General features: G+C 41.0%; 1 protein-coding gene across 3 annotated transcripts in view; it reads left to right on the forward strand.

Annotated features, from left to right (window-relative positions):
- Positions 1 to 21832, forward strand: part of EGFR (epidermal growth factor receptor) — a 158934-nt gene extending 137102 nt beyond the window's left edge. Inside the window, exons 20-28 of one of the 3 annotated variants that reach the window (XM_053943409.1) lie at positions 4027 to 4212; positions 7477 to 7632; positions 8432 to 8507; positions 9709 to 9855; positions 12249 to 12346; positions 12875 to 13042; positions 13136 to 13183; positions 13284 to 13389; positions 14378 to 21832. In XM_053943409.1, the coding sequence (XP_053799384.1) occupies positions 4027 to 4212; positions 7477 to 7632; positions 8432 to 8507; positions 9709 to 9855; positions 12249 to 12346; positions 12875 to 13042; positions 13136 to 13183; positions 13284 to 13389; positions 14378 to 14754 (1362 nt within the window). In that variant the 3' untranslated portion in view covers positions 14755 to 21832. Of the gene's footprint in view, positions 1 to 533; positions 689 to 4026; positions 4213 to 7476; positions 7633 to 8431; positions 8508 to 9708; positions 9856 to 12248; positions 12347 to 12874; positions 13043 to 13135; positions 13184 to 13283; positions 13390 to 14377 lie in introns of those variants that run through there. The other 2 variants (XM_053944167.1, XM_053944978.1) reach the window with 2 other exon arrangements.
- Positions 21833 to 22490: the final 658 nt, after the last annotated feature.

Below are 22490 nucleotides of genomic sequence, written 5' to 3' on the forward strand. Positions count from 1 at the left end.
CTCACTTTATGACAGAAGCTTGGGATTTTTATTTTATTGTTTGGATATAGCTCATAGCTTCAGAAAACAGGAGAAAAGGCTATGGGACACTGATTTAGGAGTTCATAAATGTTTGAGTTTATAATGAGTGAGCTAGAGTCCTAAATACAAAGTTTCCTGAACCTGGAGTTTATGAAAATCTTAACTGGATCCAAAGGCATGGAACATGCAGCACCAAGGATATATAAATATGTGTACAAGGAAAGGAGACTGCTGAGTGAGGAGAAGTGCACTCAGAAGTTCAGTGTAACTTCAGATTTCCCATGCTGTGGTCCAGTTTTAAGCAACAAGAAGAGTGTCTGTTTGTCTTTCTGTCCTGTCCCTGGTATGTCCCAAATTGACCTGTTTGTCTGGAATTGATGGTGGTATTAATCAAGCACAAAAGTGCTTGATTCTCCCTTCAGCCATGGGGAAAATTGTGGAATTTTTTTTTATTTTGATAGGGACTGAATTTAGGGTTTTTTTGTTTTTTTTGTTTTTTTTTTTTAATCCAGTTTTGGCCAGCAAATGACATCTCGGGTAGGAAGGTTCATCTCAGATGGTTGAGGATCTTAACAAAAAGACCAACCTTGTAGTGAGAAGTCTCAGGATAAATGTCTGTGAACAAACCACCACTTGTGCTACTGATGATAATAAAGCTCACTGGATTTTTCAAGTCACCCTGAATAAACAGTGTTATTCCAATACATTGCTCTGCTTCAACAGATTGTGTGTTATGCACCATACGATTTGATAGACATATTGCAGCAGTGCAGAAGAATTGGTGGGCCATCTCTCATTCCATACAGGAGGCAATATTCATTTTGGTTTTAGTTTAGTTAGACTCCAGACAAGTCTCAGCCCTTCCCCAGGTCCCTACCTATGTGGCCTTCATTCCTGCCCCTCACCTGCCTGTGATCCTTCCCTTCACAGGCATTCCCTGCATTGAGGAGCTGGCAGAGATGCTGCTCAGCTGCCTGCCCTGAGCTCTGCCCCACAGTTTGCTCTTCACAGTGATGAGGAGCATAACACAGTGTTCACAAAGGATGCTTTGGACTTAACTGCATTAAATTCCTGAAGGCATGTATCCTGGAGGAAGAGTTAGTCAACAAGCCTACAGTACTTCATCCTTCCTTCAGCAGATCAAGATCACTGGACAGAGCAGTAGATGCAGGGACTCTGTGTTCTTCAGTGGTATCAAAGTGCTTTCTCTTCTGAAAGAAATTTCTGTAGCAAATCCCCATGTTATCTTTTCCTTTGAATTAGGATACTTAACAAAAACCTCTTGCTTTTCCAAACCTGTTAATTTTTAGATAATTTGGTTGGTGGAACTCTGTATTTCAAAACTAAATTAAAAAAAAAAAAAAAAAAAACAAAAAAAAAAAAAAAAAAACAAAAAAAAAAAAAAAAACAAAAAAAAAACCTAGTGAAAGAAGCCAGAGGGATGACTCCAAAAGCACTTCTCAAAACAGATTTTTGGTACACAACCAATTTTCCAAGATCACTGGAACCTCAAAGATAATAATGTCTAATTAAAGATGATTTGCCTTACAGAATCACACTAGGTATAGAACAAACACAGCAGCTTTAGCTCTTATAGCTCTTATAGCCAGGCAAGCTCTGGCTGACTTTATTAGGGTAGGGTTAATTCAGAAGGTTGTTGTTAAATACCAAGCATACTTGGAGCAGGTCAGAGCGCACCCAAAGAGATTTCCAAGATAAACAGCTGAAACAAAGACCCACTTTAATGTCTTGGGCTATATAGAGGGACCCACAACCACACAATAGCTCTGTTCTGCTTTCTGCAAGGAGGAGGTGGTGGCCTGTTTTCCCTTGCAGTATCAAATGGAAGAGGCGGTGTCAACACTTGGATGCTCTCCAAAGGCTGTGTGGTCCAAACGCCCACTCCGCTCCTGCTGCATCCCGGTGCTCAGCCCCCGGTTCAGCCCCACGCGGGCTGCGTGGCAGATGGGCAGTGAGAGCAGCTCCTACTCTGAAGTCTTCCCCCCACCCTGCCCTGCCAAAGTGAATACAATATGGATCTGAATCCCAGCAGGAAGCAATCCTTCATCATTACAGTGGGTCAGTTTGGAAGCATAGGGAAATGAAGTTGTTTTGGTCTCTGCTTATGTCTGAGTATTGGATAACAAATTTCCAAGAATCTCTAACAAATGATGCCACAAATATATACAAACTGAATAGCAGATTGTGTTCCTGCTTTATTTTTCCTTGAGCTAGCCCACACAATCAGTGCTATCCATGGCAGAGGGCTGTTTTTCAATGGTGTGCCCACATCATGCAGTAGGTAGATGAGCTCTTACTATTTCTGGTAGAGATCCTATTTAACCTGTCTGCCTGGAGGCCATTTTCATTCTGAGGGCTCCAAAACAAGGATACCAAACGCAGAACTAGTACCTCAAAAGAGGCTGCGTTACATCATGTTTTGCTTAGGCTGGCCCATTAAGCAACAACACAGAGACCAGGAAGTATTGCTTAAGAATTGGGGTTGCTTATTTCTTGAACGTCATTGCTTTAATAACTTTGTTTAGTAATAGTTCTTCACCAGCTATGGAGCTATGTGACATCTGTGGAATGTTTGCTAGATGATGAGTAAAGTGCTATTTATTTTCTTAAGCTTTTAGAAAGAGCAGATTTGCTCTGTCCCTTGCACTATTTGTATCTTCACTATGATTTTAGGCTTTGGAGGACTGCTAGCCTGGATTGCCAAGAGGTGATTAGTAGGTGTTACTCCAGATGCTGAACCAAGATGCTGACCTGTTCACTGAATGGAAAAATTCCCATTCATTTCCCCTTGTGTTGCTTTTCAATCAAATAACTTTTAAAATATCTAAAAGTGACATACTGAAAATCAGACACAAAGTTAATTAAAGAAACCAAACAACTGCATCTCTAATTTTATTTTTCCCCTGGAATCCATTCTTTGAGCTGGTACTTGACTGTGGATTTGAGTATAAATACAGATCTCAAATTTCAATCTATAAGTAGTTTTTGCACACAAAACCATGAGATCAGGAATTTTTACCCCATGGCCATATTAAATAATGTATTTGAACCAGCCTCTGACGGGGTCTTTCCATTCCCACAGAAGAACAAAAGAAGAGGAGGTATCTTGGATTTTGTAGATAGGTACCTAAAGCTACACAGGGTGTACTCATATTTGAAAAAAATAGTTTTTCACATATTTATGAAACTAAACCCCAAAATTCCAGTTGACCCAAAGGGTCTGTGATGCTTGGATTCCCACATTCCAAGTACCTTCCTAGTATAATTTACATTGCTATATGAGTCTAAAACAGCTTTTCCAATTGAGGTCAGTATTTTCACCATTGCTGCTTAAAGACAAGCATTCAGGCTTCTAAAGTGGTGAACTGATCATTAATCTATTTGGTTTGACATTGAATGAAGAACAACATGGTCAAGAAGAACATGGTCTCTTAAAGAATGAGACTATCAGTCACATTCTAGATGACAACTTTGACTTTCTGGGTTAGTATCAACGTTGACAGGGGAGCAGAATTCTCAAAAATACTGATTTCCAGTCACTTTCATTAAAAGGTCTGTGGGGAAAAAAGCCATATGACACATGTTCATAAAATGTGTTGCCCTTGCAATTAGGTGCTCAAAATTATGAAATTCCATCAGCTTCCAGTTGATGTTCAATTTATTAATTCCTCCTTGGTCTGTAAGTTTTAATCTCCCAGGATTTTGTACACCAATATTTGCTTGGTGTATAGTAGTGAGGGACTGGCTCTTCTGTGGCATCTCAGTGCTGATTTGGTGCTCAAAATCTGGACATTTCACTGAATGGAAAATAGTCAATCCACAGAGTGGGAAATATGTGTATTTTATATGTAATATGAAACACCATGTTTGCATATAGTATTTTAGAAACTTCTTGGATGACCAACTTATTTTAAACTGCCTCCAAATATTCATGTCATGCCAAAGGGAGTGTTTTCACATTTCTTTTTTTGCCTTTCTTCTCAGGAAGCTTATGTGATGGCTAGTGTTGACAATCCTCATGTGTGTCGCTTGTTGGGAATCTGCCTTACTTCAACTGTTCAGCTCATCACACAGCTGATGCCTTTCGGCTGCCTCCTGGATTACATCCGAGAGCACAAGGACAACATCGGCTCTCAGTACCTCCTCAACTGGTGTGTGCAGATTGCAAAGGTAAGCAGACCAGAACTCCAGATCATCTAAAACTCAGAAATCTGACAGCATGTAATTACCTGTCTCTCAATCTTTTTGTTTCACCATCTAGATCCTAGGTATCTTATACATGGCAGTAAGCAGTTACTTTTTCTTGAACAATTTTCTATTTTCATGCTGATGAGCAAACGTTAACTATTCTTCAAAATGCTTCCAGGCAGCTTAAAAAAACTAGACATTTATGTCCAAACCAAGCACCTGGTATTGAAAGGGTAATGCAATGCAAATGTGATGCAGCACAGGCAGCAGGAAAGGCAATAGAAGAATTTATCAAATTCCATCGCAAAATGCTGCTTCCATCAGTGGATTTCTTCGGGCTATGTCACAGGACAGTGACACTGAACACATCTTCTTGTATGCCTTGGAGAGTTGCATGCTGAAATCTCCAAGGCCAGGGGTCAGAACTGCTGACTACTGAATACCAGCTCCATCCTTGCTCAGGCTGGCTTTCACCAAAAGGCATTCAGGCACCCCAGAGCTATTCTGTAATTCATAGGTACTGAGCTGGGATCTGTAATCTAACTGCAGTGGCCATAAAAGACTCATTATCACACCTGGTACTGTTTGCCAAAGAGCAGCAAAGGAACTGCAATACAGTCTCTAGCCCTTAGCAGCAATATGCTATGTTTGGATGATGGTTAGGCATTTGCAAGCTAGGAAGAACAATGCAAAAGCAGCAAAAAAATAAGTGCAATTTGTTGGAGATTTGTCATATGAGATGGCAGTGTCCACACAGCGTGGTTGCTTTAATGCTTTTTATTTCAGGAATGCCGGTCTGCAGGAAAACCACACACTTTAAAACTTATTGGTCTCTTGAGGCCTTGTGTACATGCCAGGCTTGCCCAGCTGTGGTTTGCTTTCAGGAAACATGCTGAGGACCTCAGAACTGTATCCACCAAATGTCAATAGAGCACATTTTTCATCTCAGTGTACTTTTTTTACATTGTGCTCCACAACAAGTGAATCTCATTTATGTGTCCACCTGGGATGTGAGTTGCTTTTTTTTGTGACTTTTTGTGAGTCTTTTTCTTCCTTGTTTAAAATCAATTAGTGCTCTGTCCTGGTTTCAGTCTCTTTGGAGGATGAACTGGAGGCTATATTTCCCTCCTCCTCCTTCTTCTCCTTGTTAATTTTTAAGGTGGCAAAATGTATCCGCAAATGGGTCCTTGGGGCATTGCTTGCCTGAAAGGTTGCCATTCACAATTGTTTGCTTTCGTTTGATTTTTTCATGGCAGTTCAACATTTGCCCATAGCAACTTCTACCCTCGCCAGTGATGCCTGACCTTCAACATATTCCTTTGTGCTGCTCCACACTGAAGTTTTCCTCAAAGCACTCCTAAATCTTATGTACAACTTTTTCCCACCAATGTGTCTGGTGTTACTACTCTGATAAAGTTATGCCAGATTTTTGAACATTCTCTGACTCTTTAAAAATTTACTTACAAGTGGAAAAAAAATTGAAACAAATACATGTCTGGTAACTAACCAGAGGGAGGCAAGTTCCCTGGGAAGCTTATTTTTGTTACTGTTTCCACAGCTTTGAAATAGGTTTTCTTTGCATCTTTTACAAACATTATCTTTGTATGGAGTCCTCTGTTCCAGGCAAGATGTTAAGACAGCATAAACGCTCCATGTGCAGAAACATTGTGAAGGAACTCTTTGAACACAATGGTCTCATGCTTAGTGATGAAAAATGGATTAAAACTCCAAGCCTGCACACAATTAAAGATCTGCTGAACTTTCTAAACTGGCAGTTCAACATTTTCAGTGTATGGTTATGCATGTGCATGAGTCTTCAGCCATCAGTGCTCTAAACAGCTTAGTGTGACACTGATATTCTGTCTTTCAGCAGCTCTGAGTCTTATTAGCCTCTGCAGCAAGTCAATTTTAGCAGGACATTTTTTGTCCTACTGGGGCTAGATTATGATTTTTTTTTAAGATAGTCTGTTTTCTGTCAGCAGGTCAGAAGTTTTTGTTCCAAGAGCTCTGCTTGCTAAAGATCTATTTGTGTGATTCAGTGCATGCTCGTAGTGGCACTGCGCCAGTTTGTTTGGGTGGTTTGTTTTGGCAACATTAGCAGTGCATGGGTGAAGTTCTGCTGAGGGACTTGGAAGGAGGATTTAGTGGTGGTCCAGCTTAGAAGTGGGCTTAGGAAGCAGGTGGAGGATGGAAGGCAATTATTCCCTCCAGTCCTCTGCCATCACATCAACATGATCATTTTGGTGCTTTGTAGGTTAAAAGTAATTTTTTATCAATTCTCTTCATAAAAATACAAGTTCATAAGCTACCACCAGCAGAAATGCATGGGCTGGGAATAATAGTGGGTTTTGGAAAAGATGTTGCAGGAAACTTGGAAATCATTAACTTTTTGATTCCATATACCAAGAGACTGGTGTTGAGGGAAAGGGGAGTAATCTGTGTGGTCAGAAACACAGCTGTTAAGTTTATGTTTTAGAAGTCAAACCAGCACAATTAGTTATATTCTTCCTTGAGAGGCAGTCATACCAAAAAAGCACATATGCTATGGCAAATCCAGCCTAATCATGGGAGGCAGTGAAACTGGAAGAACTTGCCTTTTTCAAAGAGGACTGAAAATGGATGCAACTCTGAGTTCAGACTTAGAATGATTTTTTTTTTTTTTGTTTTCCCCCCCATTTTTATCTTTGCAGTGGACTGCTTCATTGTTAGCAGGGACAAGGCAGAGTACACTGCCTGTAATAAAACACAGTTTGAGCAACTTTGAGTAATTGTCTAAATACTCTCTGTAGGGTTGGTGTGTGTACATAATGACAGGGGATAGTTAAACTCTGTACTGTGCTCTCCTGAACTCATTGGGTTTGCACAAGTGCAGCCAAAAGAAGGCTTCATGCCTTTATTTGTAAGTTCCATCCTGATTTTGTAGTTCTTGAACTAACTCCCAAAGGAACCAGATCCCCTGCTACTATGTACTCTACCCACAACTGCATCTTTTTCCTTCATCACTGCACCAGTGCCTGGACCCACAAGAAGGTTCCTAGAGGGTAATAGTAACAGTCAATAATATTACAATAGTAACACTCATCCTCACCCTATAGTAAGCATCATGTAAATGGAGAGTGCAGGTGGGATAACTTACTACATGTTTATGGTGGTGTCTGTAGTTACCACAAAGCAGGTGAGATTTGGTGACTTGTCTGTCTGAGCTCTGAGTGCACGAGACCTGACCAACAGTGTGTTACATTGCAGGGAATGAACTATCTGGAGGAACGGCGCCTGGTGCACCGTGACCTTGCTGCCAGGAACGTCCTTGTTAAGACTCCTCAACATGTGAAAATCACGGACTTTGGGCTGGCAAAGCTGCTTGGTGCAGACGAGAAGGAATATCATGCCGAGGGAGGCAAGGTAAAGCACACTGTGGAATGAACTACTGTGCATTTGCCGGTGTTTGTGCTCGCACACAAGCCTCAAACAAAGGGAGGGAAAAAGAGAGTGTTTCTCCAAGCTCTCAGCTGCCATCTCAGCGTGCTGCCTTTGAAGCCTGTGGAAGTCCTCTGAAATCAGCCAAAGCAGCATCAGGCCAGTGGGACTGCAGTGGGAGCAGAGATAGCAAAGCAGCAAATGCTTTTGAAATTCCCACACAGAATGTCTGGGAAAATTCATCAGTGTAGCCAACACCAATAAGACTGTGCAGTTTATAAAGAGAAAGGGAATGTTGTATATTTATAGCAGAAGAAATACCTGTCAGACTTGGTTCAACAAGCTTTTGTGTTGTACTGCATGCTGATGGAGAGAATGTGTTCTGCTGAGAAATTAAAGAGAAGCTGCTTGCAAATATTGCAGAGGCCATAAATAGAAACCATATGAGTGTAGATCAGTCATGTAGCCTAAGACTGGATTTGTGTCCTGTTCTGATAGAAGGCTAAAAAGTAGTTATTTGACTGTTAAAGATATTGTAAAACTGTTTAGTAAGAGATATTTCTGATAGATCTAGTATTCCACATGTTTCCAGATTCTTCATAATATATGAAAATAATAAAGGGGAACTCAAAAGTTGTCTGTTCTACCATTCAGATAGTTCTGTTGGCTGTTTTTGGTTTTTTTCCTTCTGCAACCAACCTATTGATTTACACACCACTTGGTGGTAAATATCACTGATAAATTTTGGCTCAGCTTCTTAAGGATTCTTTGTGAATTTTCGTAGGTTCCTATTAAATGGATGGCGTTGGAGTCAATTTTACACCGGATTTACACTCATCAAAGTGATGTCTGGAGTTATGGTGAGTTTAAAAGCAGTTACAGTTATTGCAGATGGGTTGGAAAATTTCACAATTTGCTGGTGACTCTATACTGGCCTTTTTACTTTGTATTGTGAAAAGAACAAGTGATCAGCTATATAAACACAGTGCCCAAATCACCTATTCAGCAAAGTAAAATCCCCATGAAACTGCATGTGAGTGAGGTGTAAGATGTTTCACAGAATATGCTTTGGGTAATGAGCCCTCCCCTGAAAGGGGCCACAGGTAGGAGACTCTGGTGTAGGTGAATTTGCTGAAGTTCTGTTACAGTTTTTCTTCAGCAGCTTCACATGAAATATAATGGAGCTGGCAATAGAGATGGATAACTAGGAGGACTTGAAATCACTGGCCACACTATTAGTTGGTGTCAATCAGTGTAACTCTGCTGAGGCCAAAAATGCTTATGCTGTCCTGGTTCTGAGAGGGCAATGCTAGAAGGGAAGCAGTGTGATAACCTCCTTGGAGAATTTATTTTGTATTTGGTATAGTTTATAAAGCCAGCTTGAAAGAAAGGAACAGAAAGGAAAGTTTTCAAAGCAACCTATTGCAAAATATCCCCCGCCATGGGCTCTTATATTCCTGGAAAATATTTAATGCAGATGGTCAGATCCTATGTCCTTTTTGAAACAGTACAGCCTCTGGTCTTCTTAATCCATTCATGTATCTTGGCATCCAAAATCTTGTTTTGTATCCTAAGCTACTGGACAATCACAACAGCTACATCACAAGAGTCCATGGTATGTCAGCAAATGACACTTAGGCAGCTGGTTTACGCATCTTTCAAAAACTGCTTTTGCTCATCTCCAGAGAGATTGTTTTCAAACAAAAAGAGAACTTCCATTTTTAAAACCACTTGCTGTGTTGGAGTTGAGAGACAGTAACCTGCATTTCCTTTCTGTCAGGCCAGGAAATTTGTAGAATGTTCAACACTAACATATTAGCTGAGATTTAAAAAAAAAAAAAAACAAAGGAAGAAAGCAAAATCTTACATGGAAGCAGGATGATTTCAAAGTTTTATATTAATCTCTCCATAAAATCATGGCAGAAAATGGTTTCTGTTGTTGGGGTTCTGGCAAAACAGTGCTTCCAGGGGACCCCTCTCTGCTCGCCACCTCTCCACACCCAGGCCAAGCAGTCCAGCTCCAGGCAGTCTCTTTCATGATCTTCTTTTCTCACCCTGCAGGTGTGACAGTTTGGGAGCTGATGACATTTGGCTCCAAGCCGTATGAAGGGATTCCTGCCAGTGAGATCTCCTCTGTCCTGGAGAAGGGCGAGCGTTTGCCGCAGCCCCCGATCTGTACCATCGACGTGTACATGATCATGGTCAAATGTGAGTTCACACCTGGGGTTGTGGCTGCTCATCTAAGTTTAATAAGTAACTCAGTTGCATTTTATGCTGTGTTCCTGGTAATGGCACAGAAACAGGGTTGTGTGAAAAGAGTGGTGACACCAGAGTGTGTTCCCACACCTTGAGCTTTACCTAGGAGCACAGGATGTGGCTTCATGAGTCGCTCATTCAACCAACTAATGCTTTTTCCACCACTCACATCACTGACTGATATTGTCAATTATTTTAAACCTATGTGGTCAGGCACTATAAATTAGTGTGACACCAACCACTTTGCCTGATATTCTGGTTTTGTATGTCTAGGAAATAAAATCAACACTGCTTTCTCCTCCAAGCTCCCCCTCTGTTTAGTAATGTGCTTCCCCCTGCAAGCACACAGGTGGATTATTACTAAAGGACTGTCGGGAGTGCAGGCACAATCATGATGTTAGATACATATGAGGATTCAGAGTTCCTTTTCAAATTTCTTCATTTTTGGCTGGTCCCTTTTTGGCATGCAGCTGTTACAGTATAGTAGCTCAAGAGCAGAGGGTTTCTGAAGCACTTTTTGGCTGGTTTAGGGCATGTCAAAGGGCTTCTGAACCTCAACCCCCCTGTCCATCTATATCATCTACTAAATGTCAGATTACTACCTGGCTTCCTGCACATCTCTAGGCTATGACTGCCACATCCCTGCTCACTGCTGTGAGGATGTGATAAGCAGCCCACTAGGTGGCATTTAAGACCTTCTCACTGGAGCAACATGTACCTTTTCCTGAAACAGGAGCCATGCTACCATGAACACTCCATAGTGCAGCGCTTTTGGGGAATCCTAGAGCACCCACATATTGCTGTGGTGGGACAAGCATCACACAAAGTGAGCCTGTATCCTGTGCTCAGTAGGGCAACAGGAACAGCATCGAGAAGTGTGCACCTAGCCTGGGAGGTGCCCAGACCCCGAAGCAATTTCCTGGAAACTCCTCCTCAGAGATTCTGAACCCTACTGACACCTCAGTCCCTATCTTTCCTTAGGGTCAGTCCAGATGTAGAAAGGAGGCATTTTGCCAGGCACCTAATCTGCTACCTGTTGCTTTTAAAACAGAGCCAATGGAGTGTCCCCATCCTTTCCATGCCCTTACACTGAATTTAAATGCAAAAGCATAAGGATCTGGGGGCTGAGCCTTCCTCCTGGCACAGGATTCAATTGCACATCTTTTGCTGCTCTGGTCACCTCATGTTTGCAGGCTACAGTGCAGACTCTATTGAAGCTGTGCCATTTTATCTAAAGGAATTCAGGATCCCCAGTCACCTCATTTATAATCAAAAAGTATAATCTAAAATGTTCAAAGTTATTGCAAAATAATTACTAATTTTTTAATTTAAAAACTAGCATTTAAATATAGGCAACTTAGAGATAAAGTCAGAAACAGTAGATTCTACTCCTGCAAGAACAGTGAACTCCCAAACACTCCATTTTGTCTAATAGCAAGAAACATTTCTTTTTGAATTAGTGGGGAATGATATTTCTAGCATGGTAAAAAGTCACTGGAAATGATGAGATTTTGTCTAATGTGGATGTCTTTGTCTAATGCAGATTTCAGAAGGCACATACTACTTCATTTTCCCATTAATATAGATAGCCTGTTTCTTCTGAGTTCCTCTAGACATACCAAGCTTGACCTTTATTATTTTTAATTTTAAACACATGAGTCTCTAGATCAGCTCATCTGTTAGCTGATTACAGAAAATGTGGGTTTCCTAACTAATATCTCATGTAAAACCTCCAGTATCTATATTTGAAATCTCTTCTAACATTGATCCAAAATAAGCTGTAAGGACTTACTTTTGTTGAAGTCAGTTTACTAATTAAATAGAGCTTAGTTGCAGTAATCTTTCAATATGTCTCCAGTGAGGATGTTTTGAATTTTAGAAGACATCTGGTACAGAGGGAGGCTTCTGCTGTAGCCTCTCAGGACTTCATGAAGCAATCCAGTGACTGTCAGACAGTCAAATCCTGGTACCTCTGTAGGCACCCACTGGTGTTAGTTTGCTTCCTTTCCTTCAAGAGCTTTTTTCAAAGCAAACTAATTGGGATTATCCGTCAGGTGGGACCTGCCTGCCCACATGGAGATAGGTGAGCAGGACAGGAGACAGACTCAGCCTGAAGCTTTCCCAGTGTGGAGTTTTATTTCCATCTTCCCAAAACTGCCAAGATTTGCATTTTAAATGCTGAAATTCATACCCATGGCTGGTGAATTCACTTTTTATGGTGGTCACTTAGGGGTAGCTCCTTTCTTTGTTCCACACATGGCACTGTATTTTTGCTGTTATATTTTATTTTAAACTCCGTGTTTGATCACCAAGACAATTTTGTTTGTGCATTGCTTTTCCTGCAGGCTGGATGATTGATGCAGACAGCCGTCCCAAGTTTCGTGAGCTGATAGCTGAATTTTCAAAAATGGCTCGTGACCCTTCACGCTATCTTGTTATACAGGTACTAACCACAGTGGTGGGAAGACCTCTGATGGGAATTTCATCTGAGGACCAAAGTAACTAGTAACGCATATGAGAACATATGATATGGATAACTGAAGGCCAGATATATTGTTGCTTTCCAGGTTTTAACTCGTTCAGCTAGAGCCACAAACAAAATGCCAAGACTGGTCACTATTTTCTTCGTACTGGTCTCAGTCTAGGACTAGAAACAGTCCATGAGAGGAGAACAGAGTTTGATCCTCTTCAATATGCAGTTATTTTACAGCAGCATGGACTGAGATTACAGGCCTAAGTTCCTCTAAACTCTAGGTAAATTTGGTTAAACACACAGATCTCTGAATGGGCCATTTACTTAAACATTAGACTTGCCTTGTGGGTCCCTTCCAACTCAGAATATTCTGTGAATCTGTGAATCAAGATTTTGCATCTTGTGCCTCTTGTTAAATTACTTTGTCTCAGAGAGAAGGGAGGAATGAGGGCTTGAAAGGAGTCTGCAAGTCTTGTCTCATGCTGACTTTTTCAACAGGGAGATGATAGGATGCACCTGCCCAGCCCTACAGACTCCAAGTTTTATCGCACTCTGATGGAGGAGGAGGACATGGAGGATATAGTGGATGCAGATGAGTACCTTGTGCCACACCAGGGCTTTTTCAACAGCCCTTCAACGTCTCGCACTCCTCTCTTGAGTTCATTGGTATGAAAATTTTCCACTGTGGAAACATGGCATGAAATTTTAAGAGTGAACTGCTTCTCATAATGTCTGTATTTTCTTTCTCTGTCTTTTAAGAGTGCTACCAGCAACAACTCCGCTACTACCTGCATTGACAGGAATGGGGTAAGTAGAATGACCTTTAATAAAGGAGCAACTCCTCCTATGTGGATCAGCTTCTACAAATCAGTCCCTTTAATATTGTTTTTCTCTACTTTCATCCTAGCAGGGGCACCCTGTGCGGGAAGACAGCTTTGTCCAGAGGTATAGCTCGGACCCAACAGGTGGTTTCTTGGAGGACAGCTTAGATGACAGCTTCCTACCAGCCCCAGGTGAGTACCTCTCCTGTTTTCCATCCCATGTCCACTCATTCACAAGCCCTTTGCTTGCAAATATAATAATTTTCCTTCCTTTTCTGTAGAAATGAAGCAATTCAAATGCTTTCTACCCTTTTGGCTCAGTAAATGGGAGTGGAAAAGTGTTCACATACCATTTTCCTAGCCTTTATCTGTCTGCTTCTAACCATTTTTCATTTCAGTTCCCTCATGAGCCAGATTCCTTATGTGTGCTATCTAGGCAGGGAGTTTGTGTGTGGTTATATGTTTAAAGCTTTCTACTTGAGAAAATAGCCTCTAAAAATTTGGGTTCATTTTTTTACCATTTCAACAATAGATTTATGGCTGTTTCATTGCTTTCAGAACTTAATCCACAGAAGGTAGTTCATGGTTTCACGTGGACTTACAGTGTAGGCGGCCAGAGAGAGAGCCAGTGAGCACTAAGGGAGATGGGGCTGGATAATGCAGTGATGATGCTTTGTGTCCTTAAAAAATCCCAACCAACCATTCCAAGAATATGCCACAGCTAAAAAAGGTGAAAGGCCCTGCGAGGAATATAGAGTCACTGTTACTGCCAGTCCTGTATTTTCTAGGCATTTTCCTCATCTCTAAACATTTTTTCCAGGGAAACAGCTTCTGGCAGATAACCTCCTAAACTGCCATTTCAGAACACTATGTGGGACACAGCCACCCACGCGCCACTAAAATAAGCAGTAGCTATCTCACTGTCTCATGGTCCAAGCCATCTTTCTCCTGGTTGGCAAACAAAATTCTTGAAGGTGAACCTCAGGGCAGTATGTTTGATGCCCCAGAGTCACAGTCCCTGCCTTTGGCTCTTTTCCACTCTGGAAAATTCAGAGACGTGCCATGTGCGAAGACCAAGTGGCAGCTGGGTTGAAACTAAATGTCAAGTGACACAATTGTCTGCATTAATTTTATATCTTCCTTTTCATTCTTTCTCATTTTAATTTTCTTTTTATTCTAGAGTATGTAAACCAGTTGGTGCCCAAGAAAGCATCTGCCTCAGCAGTCCAGAATCCAATCTACAACAACTTCTCTCTCACAGCAAACTCAAAGTTCTCCACAGACTCCAGCTACCAGAATTCACACAGCACAGCTGTGGACAACCCTGAGTATCTCAACACCAACCAGTCTCCTCTGACCAAGACAGTCTTTGAGAGCTCTCCCTACTGGATCCAGGCAGGCAACCACCAAATAAACCTGGACAATCCTGACTACCAGCAGGACTTCTTACCTAAGGAAAGCAAATCTAATGGTCTCTTGAAAGTTCCCGCAGCAGAAAACCCAGAGTACTTGAGGGTAGCAGCACCAAAAAGTGAATACATTGAAGCCTCAGCATGACCATAGAGAATTTCTTCTTGCAGCAAGGCAAGCTGGATAAGTGAACTGTTGACTGCTGCAAGAGTGGGCTCTGGCTCAGAGCAAATGGCAACCACAATGCATCAAAAAGCACATCTGCTTTTTAGCATGGGGCTTTGAAACTGCAAAGCCTGTCTGATGGTACTTTGGGTCTTTCCTTGCCCATTTCCATGTTATAACTGAGGCCCATAGCCTACACTCAGATGCGTGTTGGGATGGAGCAGGATCTTCCAGTACTGAAGAAATATGGATACATTCCTTTCATTTTCAAATGGTAGCATGGTAAAAAGCCACTCTGGGATGAACTCGAGAACTGTACACATTTTACAGTCAAATTCCTTTCTACATTCTGTATTTTTATAAATGTTTCTAACAGAAGTTTTGGATCATTTACAAGATCAGATGCTTGTATTGCTCGTCTGCTAAGTGTTGCTCAGATCACCAGCAGGGAAAATAATTATGTTCCAAATCTCCTGGAACTGAAACTGTTATTCCAAACCACCAGATTTTTACAAATTGGCCCCATATACTGCCTTTTGGCCCAAAGGTGAGAAGTGCATCTGAGGGACGTATGGGTGATTCTGCCCAGGGCAGTATGGAGTGGATTGGTCTGGGGAAAACTAGCACAAGGAGCAAAATGGCACAATGCATCACCTGCTGACCACTACTGCTACAAACTGACAAGAGGAACATGCCTCCAAGTCACCTATACATGATTACAAAGCGCTCACCAGTCTGTTTTCTGATGGTCAAACCCAAGACTTTTTTTTGTTCTGATCCCTTATGCAGCTGTCAAGTTGTCAAAATGCCATTTTTCTTCAACAAAACTGTTAAAGATGTTGCCGTAACTGAAAAGTCAAGTGTCAGATAATGTTTAACAGACTTCAATTAAATGTCAGGGAAATGCAAATAGTGGCAAATTGGAGCACTCACAAGACAGACTGGAAGAATTATACTAAATTAAACTTGACTAAGGCGAGAAACACAGGTAGCTCTGGCCGAGCTACCCATATTTCCCATTTTAAAGGACTCAAAGCAGAAATAATTTTCCTTTATACATTTGGCCAAAAAAAGGTTTACTATCTAAGTAGTACACTTCACTCACTTCAAGGGAAAATACTACCAGTTGTTGTCCCACGCTGGGGCAGAAGCTGGGGCTAGTTACATGTCCCTTTGGGGTTACTGTTCTGGCAATGTAGGAGGAGCAGTGAGAATGAATTAAGGAAAGAAAGAATAATCTAGAGTGATGGAAAATACAATCTCCCTCTTCTGAAGCACAGGGTTACCTACTGCTTCTTTGAAATATGCAGCATCATCTTCTGGTTATTAGTGTGGTATAGGCAGGCAAGGCAAGGCTAAGATTTTGGCTTGATGGTATAAATCAGTCGCAGCAGCAAAAGCAGCTACTCTTTCCACTGACCCATAAAATTATTCCATCACTAACATTTCTTATGAATGTAGGAGGAATAAAGTGGCTAAAGTGTGAATTTAGTCAGTCCTTTAGATGCATCCCACCAGTGGCTTGGCAGTGCTATTTTAATCAAACCACTAGATCACAAAGCAAGTTCTCATTTGAGGACAAAGGCCCTTAGCTAGTTGAATGTTGGCAACTTGCTTGAGGGTAGCATAAGCGGCTGACTTGGAGAGGATCTGTAGTCTGTATTAAGTAGCAAGAAACAGTAGAATTTATGCTGCTGTTGTGTTTAGAATACATCATTATGTGTTTCAGTTTAGGTATTGCATCTGAAGTCCAGGATCAAGCAGCAAATCCTTAGAGTGCTGTTTTTTCTGTCACTGAAGAAAGGAGACCTTCAGTCATGTGAAATGAGCCCTTTTTAAGGAACATGCATTAGCAGTTTGTATGTGTACAGCTCATGGGTCCCACTACAGTACAGGGCGAAGTGGCATGTTGGGTCAGAATCCAGAGATTGTTCTGTTTGGTAGATGTGTCTCACCATGATCAAGTTCTAGAAACAGCAGTGTGGAAGATGCAATGTTTGACTTGGATTATCAGTGGCTTGTATTTAAAACACTAACCAAAATTCAGTTCCCACATCCAATTAGCAGCAGATTTCTCCTTGCATTCCTGGGAGCAGATTTGTTGTGTTGCTCTCACAAGTGTGCAACATGTGCACACAGGCAGCACTGCTTTTCCCCACCCACTGCCCTGGCAGAAATGTACATAAAACTAAAAAAAGATCTTAACAGAATTCACAGATAATTTTTCAATTTGCTGAAGATGTTATGTTTCCAAGCAGAACACAGGAAAATCACATAGTGCATATTCTCCCACAGAATCTTTCAAGCATTACTGCACAAAGGAATGTACTGGTTTTAATCTGTTTAATCTGTTCGCTAAAACAAGAAGGCCACTGAGAAATAGCATTGTGTATCACCAGCTTTATGTAGCATGAATAGAGGTTAACACTTGACCTTTTAAAAAAATCAGGAGGGATTCAGTAGCAATTCATTGCTAGACACAAGGAGATTAATCTAAAAATTAAGCAGTCTAAGATTGAAAGAACATCTCTCTTTGAATGTGATGGTTTTGATGAAAAAAGTAGGAAAGAGGATGTAGGACCACAAACTCTTGATACGAATGTAGATTCCAGATTGGCAGGATCAACTATATATTGTGAAATATTTTGGGTAAATGGCATCCTGTGAGCCATGATTTGTAAGTTGGCAGCTCAGTAATGATTCAAAAGCCAGCAAAAAATAAAAACTAGGTAGTGCCTGCAGGGGCAGATACAGTGGCACTGGGAGCAGATGGGACTGTGCAGCAAATGGCTGTGGCTGGAAGCACAGGTGCTATGCAGGGTGATGCTTACAGGTAAAAGACAATAGCAATATACCAAATAATTTCCACCAGGATTAAAAAAAAAAAAACAAAACACAAGTAAACAGCAGAAATGCCCTGGTTTTCCCATTGCAGCTCACTGAACATTAAACAGCAAGGAGACCCTAGCAGATAGTGTGTGCTCATACAGGAGGCCATGGTTAAGCAGCATAAATCAACTTCCAGAAATAACTTGAAAGGTCAGCTGGAGGTGTGTGTAGAAAAGACTGATTTTAAAGACACAGCTAAATAGGGAAATGCAGCATTCTAAAGCCTCTTCTAAAAGCTGACAGTCTTACCATTTGAGATAGATAAAATTTTGCTTTTTACTGTATTTCTCCTGGAAGACAAAACACCCACAAGTTAGTCCTTAGCATCTATAATAAAGCAGTAGTTATTACAGCACTCCTTTTGCAATAACAATTTAGGAATTTCAATAACTTCTAAGTGTATGAAAATGTAAGTTAAGAGTCTTTATCTTACTTGGATGTTTTCCAGTGACTGTGTGCAGTGTCAGCACACTTGATTTCATTGTGGGCCTTGGGTGGTTTTCTTCTGCTGTAAAGGGAGTTGATCTGGGAAATTTTCTTCACATTGCAATTGATTTTGTTGCGTAAATTCATCTGGAGGCCAGGGGCTTGCTATTGTTCCCAGCTGACAGTCAACACTGAAGTAAGCTTTTTTAGAGAGTGGTTGGAACAAACGAGATGGTGGTTTCTGGAATGCCTCAGGGTGATGCCCCCATCCCACCAACCTCAGCATGACTTGAAGCCTGCCCTAGCTTTAGAAAATGTGATCCTGCAGTTTGTTTGAAAGGAAGGGGCTTGTATAGGGAGAGTAATGCCAGGGAAGGGCTGCAGCTGACCAGTCTATACCTGAGACAGCTGCTGAGTTTGCACAGGGACATCACTGAGGCCACTGACTGTTCCTGCAGGTACAGGTGCTCCTGTCCCTGAACCCAGCTTGATGTGAAGGGGGTTGCAGAGGTTGCTTGTGTGAAAATCAATGTACATGGCATTTGTAGTCAAGAAGGTATTCTCTTCTCTTCCCTGGGGGACATAGTTAGGGTTACAACAATGTCACAGAACCCCAAATAGCTTGAAGAAATCCCATCACAAGGTGCCTGGGGTGTTCTTGGTCTGTCTGTGGGTGCTCCAGGGTGTCAAGAAGAAACTTTGCATTTCCAGACAAGTGCTCATTTTTCACATTCAGGGTTCAACATTTTCTGTTAGTATGACCACTGCCAGTCACACGAGCAGTTACGGTACTCTGGCCATTGTTTCCCCCAAAGTTTCTCTATGAGAAAACACTTGAATCAGGACAAAATATGAAAATGTATCTGTGTCCTCCTTCTTGGTGGAAACTGTATACTCATGAAATATCAGGCTCTGTGTATAACACTTAGCAAGAGTGCTTTGTAATGTTTTATCACCACTGGTTCAAATTTTTATATTGGGATCCCATTTTCTAGCTTTCTTCTTATAAGTGTTCCCTCTTTGTTCTGACATACAACTTTCAAGAAGCCTTTTTTTAAATAATAAAAAAATAGAAAAAAAAAGTTTATACAAAAGAAAAACTTGACACTTTCAAGAGCTTGTCAAATGGGCTGCATTAGGACCAAAGATGTAACATCTTGTTTTCTTGCTTTAAAGGAATAAGATATTGATCACCACTTCCACAGCCTCTTTTTATAGAGAAGATCTACAGAGCACCACCCTTCATTAGGGCAGGGTGAGACCTCCACTGAGCCAAGAGAGCTTGGCAGGAGGGTGAGGCCTGTCCATAGAAAACCAAACTGAATATCAGGATCATGTATTACTTCAGGGCCAAACCTACAACCTCTACTCTGTATTGCACCAGATGCATTATCTAAACAGAGACACAGCCAAGGAAAAAAGAAGCAAATGCATAATATTTTGGCTCATTATCAGGGAAAAATACGATGATGTGAAGATGAGGCCTGATAAAATAACTTCTTTGTGTGAGGAAGTGTGTAGGCAGGCAGTGAGACTTTAAAACAGTAACACTTTTGGTTATGTATTTAATTATGCAGGGGAGTTGAAATCACAGAGCTTCCATGATATGCTTTGCTTTCTGCCATGTCTCCTGCCTGCGTTTGATGTCTGGTGTTAGGCAGATCACCACCTCTATCACCATGGCTGTGTGGACTGGGAATTGCAGGTTGGTGCAAGCCCTTCTTTTTATGCAGAGAGAGAAAAGTGCAGCCACAGTTGTCTGTACTACAGTTAGTGGTCAAGCTAAGCCCTCAACAGCATCCAAAAATGGGTTTCCCAAGGGAAAAAATTGGTAATTGAAGACGTACCTGGCAAAAGACACACCACTTGTTGCACTGATGAAGTCAGCAGTGAGAATGCTGAACACCTTTAGCCAAGATTTGGGGCTAGAGCTTCATCAACTTTGCTGTCATCTTCTAACATGGTGCAGATGGGGCTGTCTGTATGTGCAGCAGCACAGGTCCTATGGTCTCTTTCTATCTCTCACTTTGAAGTAATGGATTTTTCTGATTAATAAGGTGAAAACCAGAAATCAAAAGAAAGAAAACCAGAAATCAAAAATGCCTCTAACAACTGGACTGGTAGAAGGTGTTGTACCTACACAGCCAATATAGTACATAATTTCCAGTCAGGCTGGAATTTATCCAGAGTCTTCTCCTTACCTCCCATAAGCTGGCTGGAGAGTGTGCATTGGCAACCACCATCAATGTTATCCTCATATTTTATTAAAGAGAATAATCAAAGTAGTTGTCTACAATGGTAGGAGGCTTGGCTCACATACCTACATTCTCTTTTTAATCCTACATTCCTAATAGTGTTCTCCTTGAAATTAATGGGATGTTTAAATTGATTACACTGAGAGTATAAAATAAGGCTAATGTTGAGTGATTTTTGAAAATCCCTCACAATAATCAGAGATCCTATGGATCCATTGCCCATTTTAGGCTGCTTTGTATTGATGCAATCAACCGAATATAAGGTATGATGACTTGGTTTTAATAAACTGTCAAGCAATATATCCACAGATACAGATAGTACCCTCAGAGCATTGTAAAGTTACTCAACTATGAAAGCACTATTTGTAAAATAAGAAACTCTTGACTTTTATATGGTTTAATGGTTTATACTGTTGATCAAAGATTGTTTGTATATGAGCGATGAAAAATGAGGTGTATATTATTATTTTTAATTGTTTTTAATTTTTGGAGGACTTTTATTGTAATATACTGTTGTATTTGGGGGGAACAAAGAGCTGTGGCTAGCTTGTAGCTTGTAGCCAGAGGAGAACTCACAGTAAGGGTTCTTTATTGATGGACTTAGATTTTTTTTTTCTGGTAAAATTTGTCACCTTGGGGATTTATCCAGAGCTTAGTGAAGCTAGTAATAGCACTCTTTCCTCTCTTCAAGACTCTTTGGCTCTCTGCATGCACAGTGCTGAAATTTCATAATGTGAGCAATAATGCAGGCAACCCTTGTGACCAATGGAAGTGCAATATGAAAGCCCAGGTGCTGCTTATCAGGGCCTTAAAAAAAGCTGCTCATTTATGTGTCAGGTTCCCACTTCACTTCCATGACAAGAGCAGAAGCAGAATGAAAGCAATCCCTCAAAATCTGATCCATGTGGCATATGAAACCATAGTGTTGGCCATTTCCAAAGTGCATAGCTAAGGCAAAATAAAGTCTTGACCAGAGTCACACTGATGACTTAAATTGTTGTACTGTACTAGGCAGGAAGAGAAATTGTGTTAGCAAAGGCAGCCAAATGAAGCCCCAGTGTACCCTGAGTAAGGGTGTTTAATATCCAACTGGTGGAACATGTGGCTGATAAAGATTAAAGGATTTGCAGGGTCTTCAACATAACAGAGCAAAATACATTGGCAAGACAGTAAAGAAGAGAGGAGCTGGAACTGTCAGTATGCATTCAGCCTGGATAGGTCCCTGGTATTACAATTAGTAAACAAAATAATTTTTGTCAATATAGATTAATTTTGTACACAGAAAAAAAAAAAAAAAGCCACAATAGCACCTTTCTCATTTTCATCTTTCCATCCAGACCCTTCCAGTACATAGTCTGCATGTTTTACCAGCTCAACCTATTTTATGCAGAAATTATGTAGTCTTAATCTTCATATTACTGGTTCTCAGAAATGTCTAATGCATATTAATGCATGATATTTTTATTTTAATAAAAGTAATCAAATAAATATTTGCTCTTTTGGCACATGATTTCCTTCCCCCCTCTTTGCAGTCAGCTGGCTTGAGAAGATTCTAGATAAGTTAGTATTGCTCTGAAGAAGAATAATTAGTATCAAGAAGGAAATTGAAATATACATTGTACATCTGTGCACCTCCTCTGAAGATCAGAAAGCAACTTGTAGATTTAAAAATCCTTATCAGACAGGAAACTGCCGTTGTCTGTATCTGAGAGAGGCAGAGCAATGCCTCTGTATTTACCCCAGAGGGGTGAGGATGCTGACTTGCTAAATCCCACTTTCAAAGCACCAAAAGAGAGGAACTTAAAATGAAGAATGGTATAAGTATAGAAAAGTGTGGGTGTTTGGGAAGGATGAGCATTCGGAAATTCCACTGAGTTCAGTGCAGTCAACTTCAAATAAACAGAAAAGTGACAGAGGGTGCAAGAATAGAAGACAGCCAAAGAAACACAGCTGCAGTTTAACCTCCCTATCTGCCTGCACAGGATATGGCAGATTAAGATAGGTTATAGAAAATTGCTATTAAAAGAGAGGAGAGGAATACAAATCTCTTCCACAGGCTCCATCATTATTAACAGCAGCCCTAAGCAAGCCTTACCCTTTGGCACTCCTGACCTCAACCCAGGAAAACAACAAAGCCAGCCTTTGGGG

Source organism: Vidua chalybeata, chromosome 1 (assembly GCF_026979565.1).
Source record: "Vidua chalybeata isolate OUT-0048 chromosome 1, bVidCha1 merged haplotype, whole genome shotgun sequence".
Classification (NCBI taxonomy): domain Eukaryota; kingdom Metazoa; phylum Chordata; class Aves; order Passeriformes; family Viduidae; genus Vidua; species Vidua chalybeata.